The sequence below is a fragment of the Lemur catta genome, chromosome 18, assembly GCF_020740605.2.
Source record: "Lemur catta isolate mLemCat1 chromosome 18, mLemCat1.pri, whole genome shotgun sequence".
Taxonomy (NCBI): Eukaryota; Metazoa; Chordata; class Mammalia; order Primates; family Lemuridae; genus Lemur; species Lemur catta.
The window spans coordinates 35,806,416-35,824,217 of NC_059145.1; the positions used below are offsets into that span (position 1 = coordinate 35,806,416).

The following is a 17,802-nucleotide window of genomic DNA, read 5'->3' on the forward strand; positions in this document are numbered from 1 at the left end:
ACCACGGAACCTGGAAATCTGGCCAGCCTGACCCTCCGGGCAGAGGGCTACTTTAAGGAAGAGGCCTCAGAAACATGTTAATCACTCCCCCTGCTCACACCCAATCTGGCCACGCTGCCCTCAGGATGTATGGACCAGAGACCTGTTCAAATCTGCAAACACATCTTTTCCGTTTGCTTTGTCTACGGCTAGCTGTGAACTGCAATCCAGAAGGGGGCTGTCACTGTTGCAAACAGAATCAGCTGGAAATAAGAGAGCTGAACTTGTAAATCCTACAACCTGAGATGGCAATGAGCTGGCTGACTGAGCAGCCGATTCACTGAGCTACCTTTAGGATGTGTGATCAGAGAAAGAAACATCAGAGATGGTCTTCAGTGGGATTCAGTGTTCACCTGCCAACCTGTTTGCCTCTTCCCCCAGCCCCTGCGGCTGTCCAGGCAGAGCTGAGGTCTCACCATGAATCAGCAGGTCACTGTCACACAAGGCCATCTGCTAACCCGCCATATCCACACACCATATCCCCACATTCCTTGCTCACTCATCCACTGCCGTTCATGGTCATGTTCTCTCTCTCAACAAGATCAGAGACGAGACTTCACTTCAGTAGTTACCATTGCTTTGAACACAAAACAATGCTGAGCATTTTTCCCTGGGAAAAAGTGAAGGACTATTCCACATTAAAACTTATCGATACCTACAAGGCCAAATTTAAGACATGTGGTGGTAACAGAGACATGAAGTAATTTTACGGGACAGAAACAATACTTTATCTTATCCATGATGGACTTGGAGCATTCTGGGTAGCAAAGATGACAGGGCTTCCGACCAATCTGGACAGCTGTTGCTGATAGCTGGCCGACCTCTCTGGTTCCCTTGGGCCTGTTCTTAGCATCTTCATGACTACCTTTCCCCTCCACACACCTGCTTCCCAACCCAGAGCTTTGGGCTTTCCTAGGATTCTATGTCCCTCGCGTGCATGGAACCCTACCAGAGGTTCCTGAAAGCCACATCCACACTCTAGGAGCCTGGGGTGGGGCCGGGGTGGAGGAGGGTAGGGCCCAGGGACTGGTGGGGGCTTGAGAGCGCAGCATGTGCACAGCAGGCCCCCTGGCCACCAGGAGACAACACACGGAGAGACAGACATACCACACACACACACACACACACACACACACACACACACACACACACACACACACACACACACAGTACAAACTAGGAGGTGATGGATGTTACTGGAATGGACCAAAAACCAACAAGCAGTGGGGTAAGAAACAAACAGAAACAAAACAAAGCACTTGCGTTCAGATGGAAAGCTGTTCATTCACTGGGCAGCCAGAACCCTGAGCCCAGGGCTGTGGGGAACGTGGGTGCCTGGTGGGAGGCCCTGCCTTGAGGAGTCTGGAGGGGCCGGGGTGCAAGGATGATGCCCTTTCCCCTCCGTCCGGGCCCTGCCATGTGGGTGGCGGCAGGTGCAGGGCTCCACGGAGGAGGCAGGGGGAGGGAAGCACTTACCTTGTGGCCCAGAAATGGCCAGTCCACATTTGGGGGAGGGTGCAGTATCTCAGTTTAAACAAAATCCTTGTAGTACTGCTCAACCATGAATAGGCAGCTCTCTAGTATTTCAAATAAGCTTATAAAATCGTTAGTGAAAAGAGAAAACAAAACAAGATGACAATTCACCTGTAGGGCAATTGTGGTGTTCTTCGCAGGGTACTTTCCCACCAGTCCTTGTTCTTTCCGTTTCTTGAATTTCCTAAAGTAGTCCTGTATCAGGAAAGTGGCATAGAACTTCCCCACGGTTACCTCATCATCTAAACGGAGAGACCAGACAGAGCTCTCCCGAATCAGCACATTTAGACCAAGAGCCTAAACACTCGATTCCGGCTGGGGCAGGGGTGGGGTGGGGCGGGGCACAAGGCACCGGGCTCTCAGCCTACAGCATGGGAGTCTCATCTAGCAAAAAGCAAGGTTTTGCAAAGCATTTAAGGCTCAAAATTAGAGTCAGTTGAATGAACTGATACTCAAAGTTGCAGAAAATAATATATTTGTCATGAGTTTAATAGAGCAGCGTATTAGTAACACTACGAAATGCCATCTTGGTTATTTACTTAAAATAAAAATTACAAAACAAAAAAAGGCTTCACGGGCCACATTTTCACCCCTGTGCATAGGGATTTGCATGTGTAACTACCACCAACTTATCAAGGGCAATTAAGCATCCAAATCCCGACGTCTCAAGATAGAGACCTAGAAAGGTGACATACAAGCTCAGAAGGAGAGAAAGGTTCGGAAAAGTAACTGTGAGTCCAGATTTTCACGTCTCCCCCACCCCCAGTGCTCTGCCAATAAGCTCCATAACCATTTCTTGGTTTGTAATTCTGAACTGCTCATTTTCTGCACTGCAGCGACAGCTCCAACCAGTCTCAGAGTTGAGCTGGGCTTATTTCTGCTTCAGAAACAATCTCCAACACATATTGTTGGGGAATCAGAACTCTGCTGATGCCTTTAAAGGTGATGCATGAGGCAGAATAGAGGCCCTGGCTGTCTCATGGTAAACCACCTTGGACATGTAACTGTGCCCACGGGTCTCCCCAAGGGTGCTTGCCACCAGATCTGCTGGGTGCTGAGGTCTCCCGGGGTGGGGGAAGCTTATGGCCACCTCAGCAGGCCACCCCACCTGGGCCGTGCTGAGGGCTGGGAGGAGGAACAGCTGCCGTCCCCAGGCTTCAGAACAGGTGACCTTTGGCCAAGCCACCATACAAGAGTTACATGCTGATGTGGGACAAGGGGCTCAACCTCTCCAAGCCTGTGTCTCATCTGTAGAATGGGGACAGTCTCTCAGAGGAGCTGTGAGAGTCGCACAAGAGGCTCAGAAAGCATTCAGCGCCATGGCTGGGGTTGTCCTAGAGGCTGGGCACTTGCTCATGGGGACCCATCAGTCCCTGTTACTTTATAGCCTGCCAGTGGCATCTCCTGACCTGGATCCCAGGGCATGACACTGGGACCCACCATCCTTGCTAATGCATCCTGGGTGGGCTTCATTTAGTGCCCACGTGGGAGGTGCCGCCGACCTCCTGTGGTCCCCACCTGGAGACTGCTGGGCCCCTCTGGGCTGCCTCTCCAGCCCTGCTTGTGAGAACTGCTCAGCACTACCATGTGAGATGCTGCCTTGGGGTGCTCTGGCATCGGGAAGCATCATGCTCCTTCTGACTCGAGCCAGGCAAGTCCCGGAGTGAGGGAGGGGGAGGGGCCCTCCCACATAAAAACACAGTACATAAAAACACAGTCCCCAGCTGGACCCGGGCTTGTCTAACTGGTCTGGTGACGCACCGTTCACAGGCAAGGCGGCAAGGGTGGGCAGACATCACTCAGGTCTTGACACCTCACTGCTGCTGTGCCCCCAGCCCGTCCTCTTGCTCAGGGTGCGGTAGAACATCGGTCTAGCTAGCCCCTACTATCGGGCATCCACGGCGTTAAGCCCTGTGCCAGAGGAATTCCACGTGGGTCTCAGGGCCTCTTAACAACTCTCTCTGGCATGGCGGCTCTGCCCACCCTCCTGCCCTCACCCAGACTCGCCCAGGGTGGTGGGCTCCTGCACCTGGATCCTCACCACCTCTCTGGAGATGGCCCAGCTCCAGCCACACTGGCCACCAGCTTCTTTAGAGCTACCTCTCCCACAGTACCAGTCTATCCCTTTCCTGGGCCGAACACAGGGAGTGGATGGACTTTACCCGGCTAGCACATCCAGGGAGTCCAGGGAGATTCTCTGGAGGTCTGCCGTGCCACAGGGTCCTCTGTAGTCCAGGGTTCTGAGTCTTCTATGGGGGCCCCCAGAAAAAACACTGGCTCTGTCTGCAGAAGGGCCACACCTCATTCCACACCAGGATGCTTCCAGCAAGTGCAGGCCTGGCTTGTATCTCTTTTCAGCCCCTGGAGGCGGGGCAGGCCCACCCAGGGGGAGGATTCTAGGGTCACTTGATCTTTTCCACTGAGATGCTGAGCTACCTGGGAGACTGGGCCCAAGGAAGGGTTCTTAAGAACAAGAAAAGTCAGAGCTATGGGAGGATAGAAAAGGAAGAGCAGGAATGAATGCGGTGAGGTCGTCTGGGCTAGGGACTGAATAGAAAGAGACCCAGTCAGCTCGGCGTGCTCTTCAGGGCAAAGGAGCGAAAGATCCGGGTCAAGGAATGAAGGGCCACAGGCCAGGAGAGACTTTTGGGGAGAGAGAGGTGAAGGATCCGTGAAATGGCAGGAAGTCTAAGGAGTGGAGGTGAGAACCAGAGCCAAGATGCAGAGGTGAGGGGCTCAGCCCTGACGGCTGGGGCGGCCGGGGATCACACAGCTGACCCTGGCCACGGAGAAAGTAGCCAGACCCGATGCATGGCCACAGCTCATCCTATCACCCTGTCAAGCTCACAGTGAGCCGGGCGACGTCTCACGTCATGCCAGCAAAGGCTCCTAAGACAAGCCTCCCCGTACCCTGTCACAGGGATGAGGGGCTCCCTGAACACGCCCCACCTGCCAGTCCTAGGCACCCAGGGGCAGAAGCTGGCCTTGCCCAGTCTGCTGCCCTTCGACCAGGTGGCAGTGTGGGGACACCAAGGCCGTCTGCCTCTGGAGCTGCCCCTCTGTTTGTCCAGAGGAGCAGACAAATAGTATCATTTCCTAAGTGTGCCATGATGCAGGAAAGGGTGGGAACTGCTAGTGTATGGAAGAAAAAAGAAGAAAAACAAATAGACAAGTGATGAATACAGATATCAGAACCCAGCCCAGCAGGCGTTCCAGAGGCTGTCACCAAAGCCTGACTGTGACTGTCCTTTGCTCTTCCTCAGTGGCAACAGTGCTTCTACGAGATTCACCCTGGATAGGCTGTAACCATACTAGGCACATAAGCATGCGCAGGCATGGGGCTTCCGGAGCGTTCCATCTCCTCCTCCTAAGCCCACTTCCCTCTTCTCAGGTTTCACAATGCCTCTCGCTGCCATCGTGGAATAGATTAACACTTGTCATCCTAAACCCCCATGCATTTCAAGAGATAGGGAGGAAAAGCCAGGGCCCATTACTGGACCAAGAGATGGAGAAATATTTAGCCTTTAGTAGAAGTCTAGCAGAGCTAACAGTTGATCATCTTTTCAAAGGAAAGGTGCCTAGATGGTGAGCCAACTTCTGGACTTTTCTTCTGATAAAGTGGAAAGAAATGAAGTGTCACAATAATGTGACTGGCACTCTCCACGTGCGTCTCTCGAGGCCAGCGCTGACGTGGGAGCCAGGCAGGCAGTGATGGGGGTGGCGTTCCAAGAGAGATGTGAGGTGGGGCGAGGGGGGGGTGGTGCCCCCGGCTCACGGGAGAGAGGAAGGTTTACTAGACAGGCACAGCCTGCTATTCTGAAGCATGCATCTGTGTTTCAAGAAACATCGTAGGGGAATACAGTTGGCAAGAGATAACTCTGATTCCATGCCACCACCCTAAAACAGAATTGCTTCAGAATATTCTGAAAGACTAAGAGTTGAAAGGAATGGAGGCTGCAGAAAAAGCTCAAGCACATTGTTACAACAGTTTTTAAAAAGCAGTTCAACTAAGCCATGCGAGCACTTGGATGTGCAGCTGAAAGGAAAAGAACGAAAACCAAAGAGTCGTTTTAAGTGTGCAGTATCGGTTCTCCTGAGGGGAGCCAGGGCTCTCCAGGTGGGAGTTTTGCTATGTTTTGTTTTCCTTTTATCATTTCCTTCTGGGCCATCTCCCTCAGCTTTGGGCCAGTGGCCAGGCCAGCTATGGGTGCTCCCTTCAGCGACAAAAGCTCATACTGCTTCGCGCTTCATGCTGAGCAGCAGAGCTGGCTGGCATGCTGTCCTCTCTGGGCCCCAAGAGCCAGAGCTTGTCACCTTCTCAGAGGGAGAGGCCTTGGCCACCGTCCTGGCCCGAGTCCTGAAGTTGGCTTCCAGACCGGAGCCAGACCCATCTCGAAAGCAGCAGGGGCAGTGACACTATAAAAGTTCAGCTGGTCACAAAACACACCAAATGCTCATCACTTGCCCAGGGCCAGGGACGCTAGAGGGCTGGTGTGGTGGCACCGGGGGAACAGATCCTGCACCTTTAAAACTAGGAAACAACAGTCAAAAACCACCACCTCCACGTCTAAGACCGTGTGTGTTTCAACAAAAATGGAAAAACAGTATGTATATAAATATACTGTATATATTTATATATATATATAGATATTTTATATATATATAAAATTTGGAAAAGTTTAGTCAGTTATGTTGTGATAAATAACAAAAGGAAATAAGCATGCCAGTTAGTTCTGTCTCTGCTCGCAATTCTAGTTAAAAGGACATTTTGGAAATTATGGTAGTAAATTCAGTCTTGATAAGAACATTTCAAAAATACCATTTCCTGAAAGCTATCTATTTTTTGTGAGAAGTTTTCAACAGCATGTTGAAGGGTAATTGGAACCTAATTTTGAATATTTCATTTTGGACCAAAAAAAATAGGTTTTTCGTTTTGAGATAGCAATTTTGTTCTCTAATATTAATTCCTCCACCGATAAGAAAACCCCTGCTCAAGCCACGTGGGTCTCGGTTTCCTTCCCACTGAAGCCCCTCGTTCCTCTGGACTGGTCTTCACATTGTCCCAAACAATTACAGCAAAGGGCCAAAGGGCTTTCTTGAGCTGTTGGCCTCGATGCTCTAACTGATACGTAAAGCGTTCTGCAAACGCTCTCTGGGCTTTCTGGAGATGCTACCATGAAAATCAACGCGTTGGCCAAGAACTACTTAGGAAATAGATTACACTGACCACCAGCGGGAGGGACAACTTGGTCGAGCAGTTTCATGCTGGTTTTCTTCCAGATTTTCTTTATCACAGCCCGGAGTTCTTCATTAGCTTGTTCCAGGTTCCCTGGATCCAAAACACAAAAGGGGAAAAGCCAGCTTTGTTTCTGTGCCCAGCTCACCCTGTGTCCACACCACGGTGACCTCGGCCCCGCCTGACCTGGGTGGACGCACTGCCCCCCATGGGGCTGCCCCCCCCCCCAAGGCTCTACCAGTCAGGGCCAAACTCACGTCCGGCATCCAGCTACAGCAATCGAGGCCTCCACCGCGGGAACCACATTTCACCAGGAATTCAAGGCCTGTCGCACTCGGATCCCGTCCTGCCCTCCCACAGCCAAGATCTCCTCCTTTCTCACTGCCCCCAGCCCCGACTGCCCCTCCTCCTGCACTGTCTGTGCCCAGTTCTACTCCATCCTGGAAGATGCAGCCACGTGCACTTGTCTGCTCAACTCACACGTTGGCACATGAGGCCATCCTGCCTTCTGGAACCCCTAGCGAGGCTGGCCTGGGGCCGGGCACATATGAGCATGGCACAAGGAGCACATGTCGGGCTGGAAGAGGCTGGCTTTCCTGGATAGGTTCACCCTGAGCTCTGGGGTTGTGAGAGATCACCTTGTCCACTGACTCGGCACGGGTCCTTTGCTACCTCCCTCCTCTTCCTGCACCTCCACCAAGCTCCCCAAAGAGTCAGCTCCCCTCCGGGTCTCTACTCCCTCACCTCCCAGCCACGGCTGCAATCTGCCTTCCACCCCACCTGCGACGCTGCCACTGCGCCGACCCAGCGGCCACACTCCAGGGCCTGCGCTACCAGGCTTGGCCCAGTGGCCGTGAAGATGGCTCCGGTTTGGTCTGGCAGCCGGAGGATGCCGGTCCCACTAGCATCCCCCGAGTGCCGACTGTGCGCTGGGCGCTGCAGAGCAGCTTCTGCAGACATCACCTCATTTCGCCCTCAGGACTTTCCCTGACACTGGTGCACTTATTTCCCTTTTACAGAGAAAGAAACGACCGCTCTGAATGGTGAAATCCCTCACTGAAGCTCACACAACTAGCAAGACACAGCCGGCGTGAATTCATTTGTGATGGCTCTGTTCCTGCCCCGGGACCCTCCCTGTTCCTCCTGCTACGTAGGAAGTAGTGGTGCAACTCTACTCGACTCAACACATTCTGGGACAAAGCGAAGAGTAAAGGAAGAAAAGAACAAGGGAGGCAAGCGACAGCGCCCCCGCCCAGCACAGACATTCCCACCATGCACGAGTCCCTTCCCCAGCGACTGCCCTTTCCAAGAAAACGCCCAGAGAGGAGCAGGCAAGGTGGGATGTGGTGTCCCCTCCCTCTTCTACCACCTGTCCTGCTGCCAGGGGACACTCACCTTCCGTCTTGATCTTAAGAGCCGTTCGAACCAAAGCAAAGAGAGTTGCATTAAACATGACCGTCCCATCACTGTTGAGAGGCATGTTCATGGCAACTAATCTCTGTAAAGAGAAAGACAAGTTTCTTACTAGAATGCAAATGCCTGACAACAGCCATATCCCTTCTTGGTGTTTATTTTCTGTTTATCACTCATTTCTTTTCTAGTCAACCCTCAGCTTAATTAATTCAAAGCCAACTGGGGAGCACCTATGTGATGGTTAATTTTATGGGTCAACTCGACTAGGCCACAAGATGCCCAGTGGTTGACGCTATTCCTGGGTGTGTCTGTGAGAGTGTTTCTGGACGGGATTAGCGTTTGAATTGCTGAACTGAGTAAAGCAGATCTGCCCTCCCCAGTGTGGGTGGGCCTCACCCAACTGCTGGGGGCCCAAATGGAACACAAAGGTGGAGGAAGGGTGAACCCTCTCTCTGCCTGCCGCATGGAGCTGGGACATCCGTCTTCTCCTGCCCTAGGACTGAGACTCACACCATCGGCTCCCCTGGGTTTCAGGCCTCCAGACTCAGACTGAACTACACCAGCAGTTCTCCTGGGCGCCGGCTCACAGGCGGCAGATCCTGGGACTCCCCAGCCTCCATGGGCATGTGAGCCAATTCCTTATGATGAATCTGTCTCTCTACATATGTATGTGTGTATGTACGGTGTATCTATACATAGAGATACACACACATCTCTCTCCATATCCATCCTGTTGGTCCTGTTTCTCTGGAGAACCCTGACTGAGGCAACCTGCCATTCGGGGGGCTCTGGGAGAACAAAGATCAAAGTTTTCGTCACGAAATGTAAATGCTGACACTCAGATATTGAGTCTTATTTGTTTTAAATCATTAAACCTCACCGTTCAAGCATTTGTCTCCTTTTCTCATTAAACAGCTCTCCCTGTGTCTTGGGGTCAGACCTCCATTCCAGGCATGTCATTAAGGCTGTGGTGAGGGTCAAATGGCACAACAGACAGGTGGGCCGGGCACAGGGCCCGGGACTGCGGCTCTAACCAGCAGGTCCCTTACTATTCCCAACGCTGGGAGTGTCCTTCGAGGAGCACTTGCAGATGAGACCATCATGCAGTGTTTTGAAGGAGTCTGTGTGGCTTCTCTGATGTTTGGTCCGCAGAGCAGGGTCCATGCTCCCTACTCCTCTTATACCTCTCCCGGTCCCTCTCATACCAGCAAGGGGAGTTGGGGGGGACTTGGATGAGGGACTCCCTCTCTGGGCCCCAGTCACCTCAATCTGTAAATGCAGGTGACATGCCCAAGCCAAAGGGGCCTCGCAAGGACTGAAGATCAGGGGACACAAAAATCTTTGTGCCTGGCATAGGGCGAGTGCTAAATAAATGGTAATGTTGACTGTTTGGATTTTAAGTTTTCTTATTTTCAAATGTCCCCAAAGAAAGATTCTTTTTCTCTCCCCTATTGATGGACTAAAACCTTGTGTTTGTGCGGCCTATCCCACCTAAATTCCTAGTCCTCCTACCAACTGTGCCCATCTCCAAGACCAAAGCAGACAGCCGGGGACCCTGGCCGTTCATTCCCGTTTCCTGGCAAGTTCTTGGGTCAGCAAAATGGATGACTGTGCCTCGAGGACACGTGGATCCTTTATGTGAAAGGGTCTGGAAATCCAACCACAAGATGCTGTCGATGAACTGGATCCCATATTGTTCTTGGAGAGCAGAAAAGAGGCCGATACTGGAAAACTTATGGGGGAAGAAGTCAACCTCTGTATGTACATCCAGACTCCAGCCTTAGGAGAAGCCAGGACCCCAAGGACTCACCAGGGGGCCTTTTCTGGATTTTCAGGGCAGGGAATGTGAGTTTGACTTGGGATTTCTTTGCAAGTGTGAAATATTACATTTTAGACTCTGCTCTGTTATCTTGGCTTCTGTCTAGAGCTGGCCTAGCCCCCTGGAGTGGTCAAACCCCTCAGATCTGTGAGGAAAGGGGACCAGTTGTTGTGTGGACTGGTCAGACTACTACACGGCAGAGTTTCAACAGACAAATCTTGCATTTCTCTTTAAAAAGGGAAATCCTTTTCTGCTGCTACAACAAGGGGTAAGGCCACTGTGAGCTCTACGGAAGGAAAAGAAATCTCCCCTGGGATTCCCGGAGAGTGTGCTCTGTGTGGACACGGCAGAAATGGGTGGGAGATTTGGATCCACCCCTGAAAGGCCCGATGTCCCCGGAAAGGGGCCCGTCTCCAACAGTGGCCACAAAGCTCTGCAGCAGAGGGACCGTGTGAAGTGCATGTCACTGCGCCCACCACAGCCCAAGCTAGGGGATATGCTCTCCTGTCACCCAGGCCACCCAGTCGTCCCCATTCCTGGGTGGGTCTCTAAGGTGTCTGCTTCTCTCTGGCCCTACACGTGCTGCCCTCGTTCTGGCTCTCCTGGTTGCCCCCTGCCTCCAGTCTACTCTGTTGCCAACTGAGTCCACTTCCTAAAACGGAACCTGAAGTTCATGTTTCTTCCCCAGCGTGTCGCTTTCTCCCAGGACTCAGCACGGCACAGAAGGCTCAGCCTGGGCCTTCTGCCACTTCCTCTTGTGTCCCAGCCAAGTGTGACGGAACGATTCACCCATCCCCATCGTGATGTCCATCCTCCTGCCCTCGTCTGGGCTCTCCCTGCCTCTGACAAACTCCTGTGTCACCTTCTGAACCTGACTCCAATGTCACCTTCCCCATCGTCCTCTCAATGACAAATCACAGATTTCCCTTCCTCTTCTGATTGTTCCTGACAGGGTGGCCTAAGAGTGACAAATCTGAGAGCTCCTCCAGGGCAGGAGCCAGGTGTCATCCATCTCTTCACCCCCAGCCCCTGACAGAAGCTTGGCTAAGTGTCACTCAGGAAGTGTTTGTTAAATGAAGCAGTGAGCCCCTGCAAGAGAGGCCGTTAGACACGCAAATGGGACGCTCACCTTGCATGCCACTCTGTGCGGACATAACTTCCCAAAGCCCAGGGGAGGCTGGATGCGCCGGAGCAGAGTGACCACGTCCAGGTGTTTGATCCTTCCCCTGGAGGCAAAGGACAGCGTGAGGTCCAGGGCGGCACCGGTCGGCCTGAGCTTGCAGGCCACCCCACCTCCCACAGAAATCACAGCTGACATTCCAGAAACAGCCCCCACAAACCAGATGGAATCCTTTTCAACCTACTTCGCCTCAGGGTCATATTCTGACCATATTCTTTTGAATTCATCTAAATGGTGAGGCCCCAGAATAGACCAGTCCCGGGTCAGATAATCAAAATTGTCCATAATGACAGCCACAAACAGATTGATGATCTGAAAAAGAAATTAAAAAGGAAACAGCTTCAGCTGCAGTTAGATGAATTGGGTTAGACCCTAGTATATGCTCACTAATGACACGAGACATAAAACATTTGAAGGCATGTCTCCAAGAGAAGGTGTAAAAATTTTCTGTTTGGAGAATGTTTAAGCATAGGATTCTACTTTTCCAAGGTGGCTTTGGTAAAGCCCCAGGGAGGGCAGGCAGATGCATTAGCTGGCCTTCTGAAGCACACTGCAGTTTCATAATAACGCACACTCTTAAGTCAACACCACGTGCAGTGGCTTTGACATTTTTAGAAAGGCACCCACAGCCCTAAGAAGCTGGGGAGGTTGGTAACTGCGGAAGCCCGTTAGTGAGCACCACGTCCCTGCGTACAACAGAGGTGGTGGTGACACACGCAGGATTAAACAGAAACCTCCAGCGGCCAAGGGCAGTCCCCAGGGCTCACCCACCTCAACTAACACACAGTGAGTTGACAGGGCAACGTCACCTGTCTGAACCCCGAAGGCCACCAATAGTCTATAAATTGAAGGGGATGCTATTTTGATCACTTACCAGAAATGCACACAGCATGTAAAAGCTGATGAAATAGACGATGGCAAAGTTGCTCCCACAGGTATACTCCTCCCCGGGGCTGTAATCCGACTCAGGGTCACAGAGCTTCCCCGGGAGGCAGGCCAGCATGATCTCTTGCCAGGCCTCACCTGTTGCACACCTTTTTTCAGATTAAGAAAAAGAAAGGGCTTCAGTGGGGGAAGAAGGAATTTAAGGCTTAGACCTCCAGGGAGAAATTTCTTAATAAGAGCAAAATCTAAGTAATTTGGGGGAAAGCCAATTTGAATTAGTGAAAATCTGAAATTCCTACTTATTTTCACATGCAACTTATCTCAGGTCCTACTACAATTCCCTTTGATTTATAACAATCATTTGATACAAGCACAACAATTCTCTTTGCAGAATGGATGTTTGTTTCTGTGTCTTCTCTACTTCAAATATTTATATTACAATTTGTAAATAATTATTAATTATTAGATCCCTGTTCAATTGTGTTGAAAGCCAAGAGTTCGAAACCACCTAACTTTCAAAACCTGTTAATAAGTCACTAGCATCATTAGAAATACTCCCATGATTTCTAGAAAGTTTCTTCACTATGAGGCAGCTTTATTTATAAAGTTAATTAACTAGAGTTTAAAAAAATCCCACAAAATTTGAAACTATACATGTTATGATGTTCCCCAACGGTTGTGTAAAAGGCTTCTATGTCTCTGCTAAATTTCCATTCTCCTGGTTGTGTGTAACTGTGCGCTTCCATGCATAAACATGCAATTTTCCTGGAGGCCTAAGTAGCCCTGCTAACTCCCAAATGGATGAAACTTTCAGCCAGCCACCATCTGCACGATCACAGCAGTTTTATTAAGTAACAATCCAGCAAAACTCCTGTGACTGAAATGCTAGGGTCTCTGCCTAAAAATACAAAACAAAAACAGAACCAAAAAGCCATCCTGATCAACTAGGAGAGGCACCCTGCTTTAACAACTGAGTCCTCTGTTCCTCCAGAGCCCGAAGCTAGAGGGACTCCCCCCTGCCCCGAGGGCCACGGGAGCTGCACTCAGTCACCTGAAGAGCAGCAGCACGGCCTGGGGAAACGTCTGGAAGTTGTTGTTCCTGTTGATCTGGTTGTTATCTCTCATGGCAACTTTTCCAAACATCTACAGGGAGGAAAAAAGAATTCAGGAAAAATGTTATAGATTTTGTCATACCAAAAAAATCCACATGTCAATTTAGAACTAATTCAGGTTTGATTAATACCCACTAGGGTTTTCTCACAGTACTTGGCACTTCATACATTCAACAAAGATCTGCCAGCACAACCACGTGCCAGGCACCCAGTGAAACACCTGGAACAGGGTGCTCCAGACAGGCACACCCTCACATTCGAGGAGTCCCCGCCCTGGGGTAGAGACACAAAGGTAACCAGGTAACGACAACCCCAGATACTGCTGCTGGGAGAGTCCAGCACACAGGCAAGCATGGAACAGGCTCATCTGGCCGAGGCTAGGGGTCTGGGTCAGGGAAGGCCTCTGGGGGAAGGGGCATCTAAGCCCAGAACTGAAGGATAAGTAGCAGTCAGTCAGGTGGTGAGAAGGGTGAAGAGGGAAAGCCGCCTGCACAGGAGCCGGGGGACACAGCACAGGTGTCCAGGGGAATGAAAAGAACAAGAACAATGAGCAAACAGATGAGAAGACCAGGCTGCAGACGAGGGTGGGGGCCCACGGCAGGGCTGCAAGCCACAGGCGCCGGTGGGCTTTACCTTTAGGGCAGTGGGAAGGGCAGTAATCAGTTTTACTTGTGGGACTGAGGAAGCAGACTGACATTCTAGCAGCATCTGGTGCCTACAAATGCCTGCTGGGTGAATCTGGGGCGGTGTGTGCAACACCGTTTGCAGTTCTGAGGTGTCTCTTTTTTTTTTATGAGAACCTATGTGATAAAAGACCCTTCAGAGCACACAGCCCACTGGCTGCTGAATTACAGGGGCTCAAGGACATTGACTTTTGTCTCGTAACTCCAGGTAAGATTCCTAGAGACCTGCAAATGCTTCTATGTCTTCAAGATTAAAAAAAAAAAAAATAACAAGCACCACCATTTCTCTGCCCCTGGAATCACTTCGCCTCTTTCTCACTCACAGTCCTCCTTTATCTGAAAGATGATGTCTGAGCAGGTGCAGGATCTGCAAAGAGGCTGCTCCCTGCTGCTCCCCAACCCCCTCTCCTCCTGGAGGCCGCCCTCTCCCTGTCCCCAAGGCCCACCTGGTGCCAGGGCCCAGATGTCAGTGAGGCCCAGTCCCGCTCCCACCCCCAGGAGGAGCTGGGAAGCAGGCCGCAGCCCCTCAGCCCCAGGCCAAGGTCACAAGGGAGCCTGGTTTCATGCCTGTTTTTAAAGGTGAGCTACTGAAGCACAGTAACGACCCCAATTCAGTCCTACTCACCACTGGAAGTATTTTGTTTCAAGTGAGAATCTCAGTTGGTTTTGATAAAGCATAATTTGTCAGAATATAAATTGGCTTTTGTATCACTAAATATCTTCTGAGTAACATCAGTGCAGAATATACAACACCCATATTGACAATTGTGACTTCTTTTAGTATGGCGTTTCCTCTGTGCGGGTCTCCTATGGCCTATTGCTGCTAAAATCGACTGTGGGTTTTCTCAACCCATCGATTCTCCCGAGACTCAGGTTGGGGGCCAGAGAGCCAAGAAACACAGCTTTTCTCTGTGCATTCTGACCTCTCCCGGCACTGGCTCTTTCCTGCGGAGCTCACTCCTAAGAAGCTACATCTTTCTCATCTTCCTATCACGTCAGCAGAGACATTTGGCTGAAAAAATCATGACCTTTTCTTTCTACTTCACTGGCCAAGGTACATCTTGCTACAGATTTGGGGCTTCCCAGCAAAAGGGCACCTGAGGGAAGGTGGCTGGAGCTTACCTGCATGCCGATGACCGCGTAGATGAAGAACAGCATGGCTATGAGCAGGGCGACGTACGGGAGCGCCTGGAGAGAAAGTGCACCTGGCTCAGCGCCCACTGCCCGTCCTTGCCACAGCTCGCACAGGCCCAGAGGACCCACGAGGGGCCACTCACTTCTCTTCTTTTCCACATTACAGGGAAAGGACACCCACAGTGAGGAAGAACTTTTTAAATCCCAGCCCGACACTGCTGCGGTCCTTACGCGCACGCCTGGTGTCATGGCGCTGCAGGCAGGGCGTGCTTCCCAAGGCCACTAACGCTGCATCCTAATCCCAAACAGCTTCAACACAGACAAGTCCCTCTCATAATAATTCTTACGTTCACTATTGGATTCCTTTGTGAAATTATAATTGATCAAACCATTCCAAAACACTGGACATTTCGATTGCTTCCACTTCCTTTTGTGGGCACGTTTGGGGTGGGGGTCTATTGTAGGTAATGTTGCAAAGGAACATCTTCATGCACAAATCACCTTGCTTTCTGTTGAAGTATTTCCTTAGCATGAAGACTTAGGAGTGGAATTACTGGGCCAGAGGGGAAGAACCACTTTCTGGCTGTTGCTGCAGAATGCAAAATACCTTTCTTAAAATGCACACCTTCTGAAAGAACCGTAAAGTTGGAGGGCTGGGCCAGGGAAGAAAAGAGTTGGCGGGGTGGTTGCCAAGCCTGGGCTTTCTTTGGAAACACCAAATACAGGTACATACATCTGATCAGACCCCTCAGTCCTTGCATCTAATGTTCAACTGCTTTTCTATCATGTGACAAGTGTGTCCATGTGCATGGGGTACCCAGATCGTCAGGCTTAATTCCAGGCACACACGCTTAAAGCACCCGCTTTTCCTCCTACCTGAGAGAGCTCATCAGAAGTCAGCGGCTAACAGACTTCCAGCTACGCCATCTTCGGACCCGTGCCAGCTGTGGATTGTGACTGCCAGCCTGGCCTGGTGCAGTAGCACCGTCCCCACAGCTGGACTGTTTGACAGAGTCCCACAGGGTTAGTTTCAGCCTTTCCTCACCACACATCTACGTATTTTCTTCCTAGGTTACCAAATGTTTAGAATTTTGCTGGCAGTTGCTCAGTTTTCATGGACCACTGCTCTGTGATCTGACTTTCTTATCTATAGTAGACCCAATCTTTTTTAAAAAGTTTAATAATTTCTTTAAAAAGATGACATTATCACCTGAATTCATTCTATTTTTATAGCAGTTCTTTGATGAGCTTTGGTATTTTACATAAATAACAACTGTGGAGGATTTTGTGCCTTATCAGAGACAGGCTCACCTGCCTGGGGCCCTGCCGCACCCTGCCCCACCCTGCCCCCCAGAGCCACACCCTCCTCCCCCTCCCCAGCAGGACCCGTGCCTGTGACTTCCCTTCTCTGGGTGTCTGCACCTGCCCCCTCCCCAAGGCCATCCCTTCTCCCCTTTACTTGTTGAAATCCCACCCACTGTGGGAAAATGTTTACTGTTATCCTAGAGGTAGATGAGGGGCAAGTCTGAACTTTTTTTTTTTTTTTTGAGACAGAGTCTCGCTTTGTTGCCCGGGCTAAAGTGAGTGCCGTGGCGTCAGCCTAGCTCACAGCTACCTCAAACTCCTGGGCTTAAGCGATCCTACTGCCTCAGCCTCCCGAGTAGCTGGGACTACAGACATGCGCCACTATGCCCAGCTAATTTTTTCTATATAGATTTTTAGCTGTCCAAATCATTTCTTTCTATTTTTGGTAGAGACAGGGTCTCACTCTTGCTCAGGCTGGTCTCGAACTCTTGACCTCGAGCGATCCACCCGCCTTGGCCTCCCAGAGTGCTAGGATTACAGGCGTGAGCCACCACGCCCGGCCTGAACTTTTTTAAATATATCTTTGGATAGCTTCATTTGTTATTGTATTACTTTGGAATGAAAACTTGTCAAATAATTTAAAAAAAAAATGTAGGATTCCCTTTCTAATGTCTGTGCATATCCAGAAATTCCCTATGTGGGTGCACCTTTTAACCAGAACCTGCTCCCCCCCCCACCTCTTCCCCAGTGGATTCAGTCCGGAAGACTAGAATACCTGGGGTAGGGTAGAGGAGCAGCTTGTTCTACTCAGGAATTGTCTAGAGCTGGGCTGCACCAGCCTAGAGAATCACAGGTGACAAATGTCCTGAACGCTCCCATCCTTCCAGGCTCTGGATAACCCAGACACTGGGGATGGTGAGCTGGCCCAGGTGCAGGGTCTCTGATCTGAATCCACACTGTGGGGAGTTAGTTATGTTTCCTGCAAAGGGTTTTGGGTCTCTCAGGCAGGGGTCACCGTAAAGGATGAAAAAATAGTAGGAAATAGAAATAAAAAATAATATGTAGAGTCAAAGATATAGTTTATAGAGTAAAGATTTACGAAGATAGATAAAAGAGGGTGTCTGGATGGTTTATATTTTCTTTGTGGAAATGTAATAAAAAGTGAAGTTTTATATAGATATTTATAGGGCAGATATAGGCTCTTGGTTGTCAAGGGTAACGGGATTTATATAATGATAGTTTGGTTAGGGTGAAAAGTTTTTTAATAGGCTATTATAGATTATTTAATTAATTTTATTTAGGTAAATAATGAGTTAAATTTTTTTAGGGTAAACTTTTAGGTTTACGATATGGCTATAATTTTAGTAAAAATAGAGACATTGTGGCTCTGGTTATTGTAAGAGATTTTAGAAGGGAAGTATAAGTTATTTTTTAAATTATATATTTTAAAAGTATAGTTTGTT

At 50.2% G+C, this 17,802-nt stretch overlaps 1 protein-coding gene across 1 annotated transcript in view; it reads right to left on the reverse strand.

Annotated features, from left to right (window-relative positions):
* The window catches only part of CACNA1D (calcium voltage-gated channel subunit alpha1 D), a 303,856-nt gene that overhangs the window by 22,831 nt on the left and 263,223 nt on the right, over nt 1-17,802 (reverse strand). The window contains exons 33-40 of the mRNA XM_045529982.1: nt 15,023-15,088; nt 13,157-13,248; nt 12,095-12,254; nt 11,405-11,532; nt 11,170-11,266; nt 8,204-8,306; nt 6,800-6,901; nt 1,684-1,814 (exon numbers count right to left, since the gene is read on the reverse strand). Coding sequence (XP_045385938.1) covers nt 1,684-1,814; nt 6,800-6,901; nt 8,204-8,306; nt 11,170-11,266; nt 11,405-11,532; nt 12,095-12,254; nt 13,157-13,248; nt 15,023-15,088 — 879 coding nt within the window. The remainder of the gene's footprint in view (nt 1-1,683; nt 1,815-6,799; nt 6,902-8,203; nt 8,307-11,169; nt 11,267-11,404; nt 11,533-12,094; nt 12,255-13,156; nt 13,249-15,022; nt 15,089-17,802) is intronic.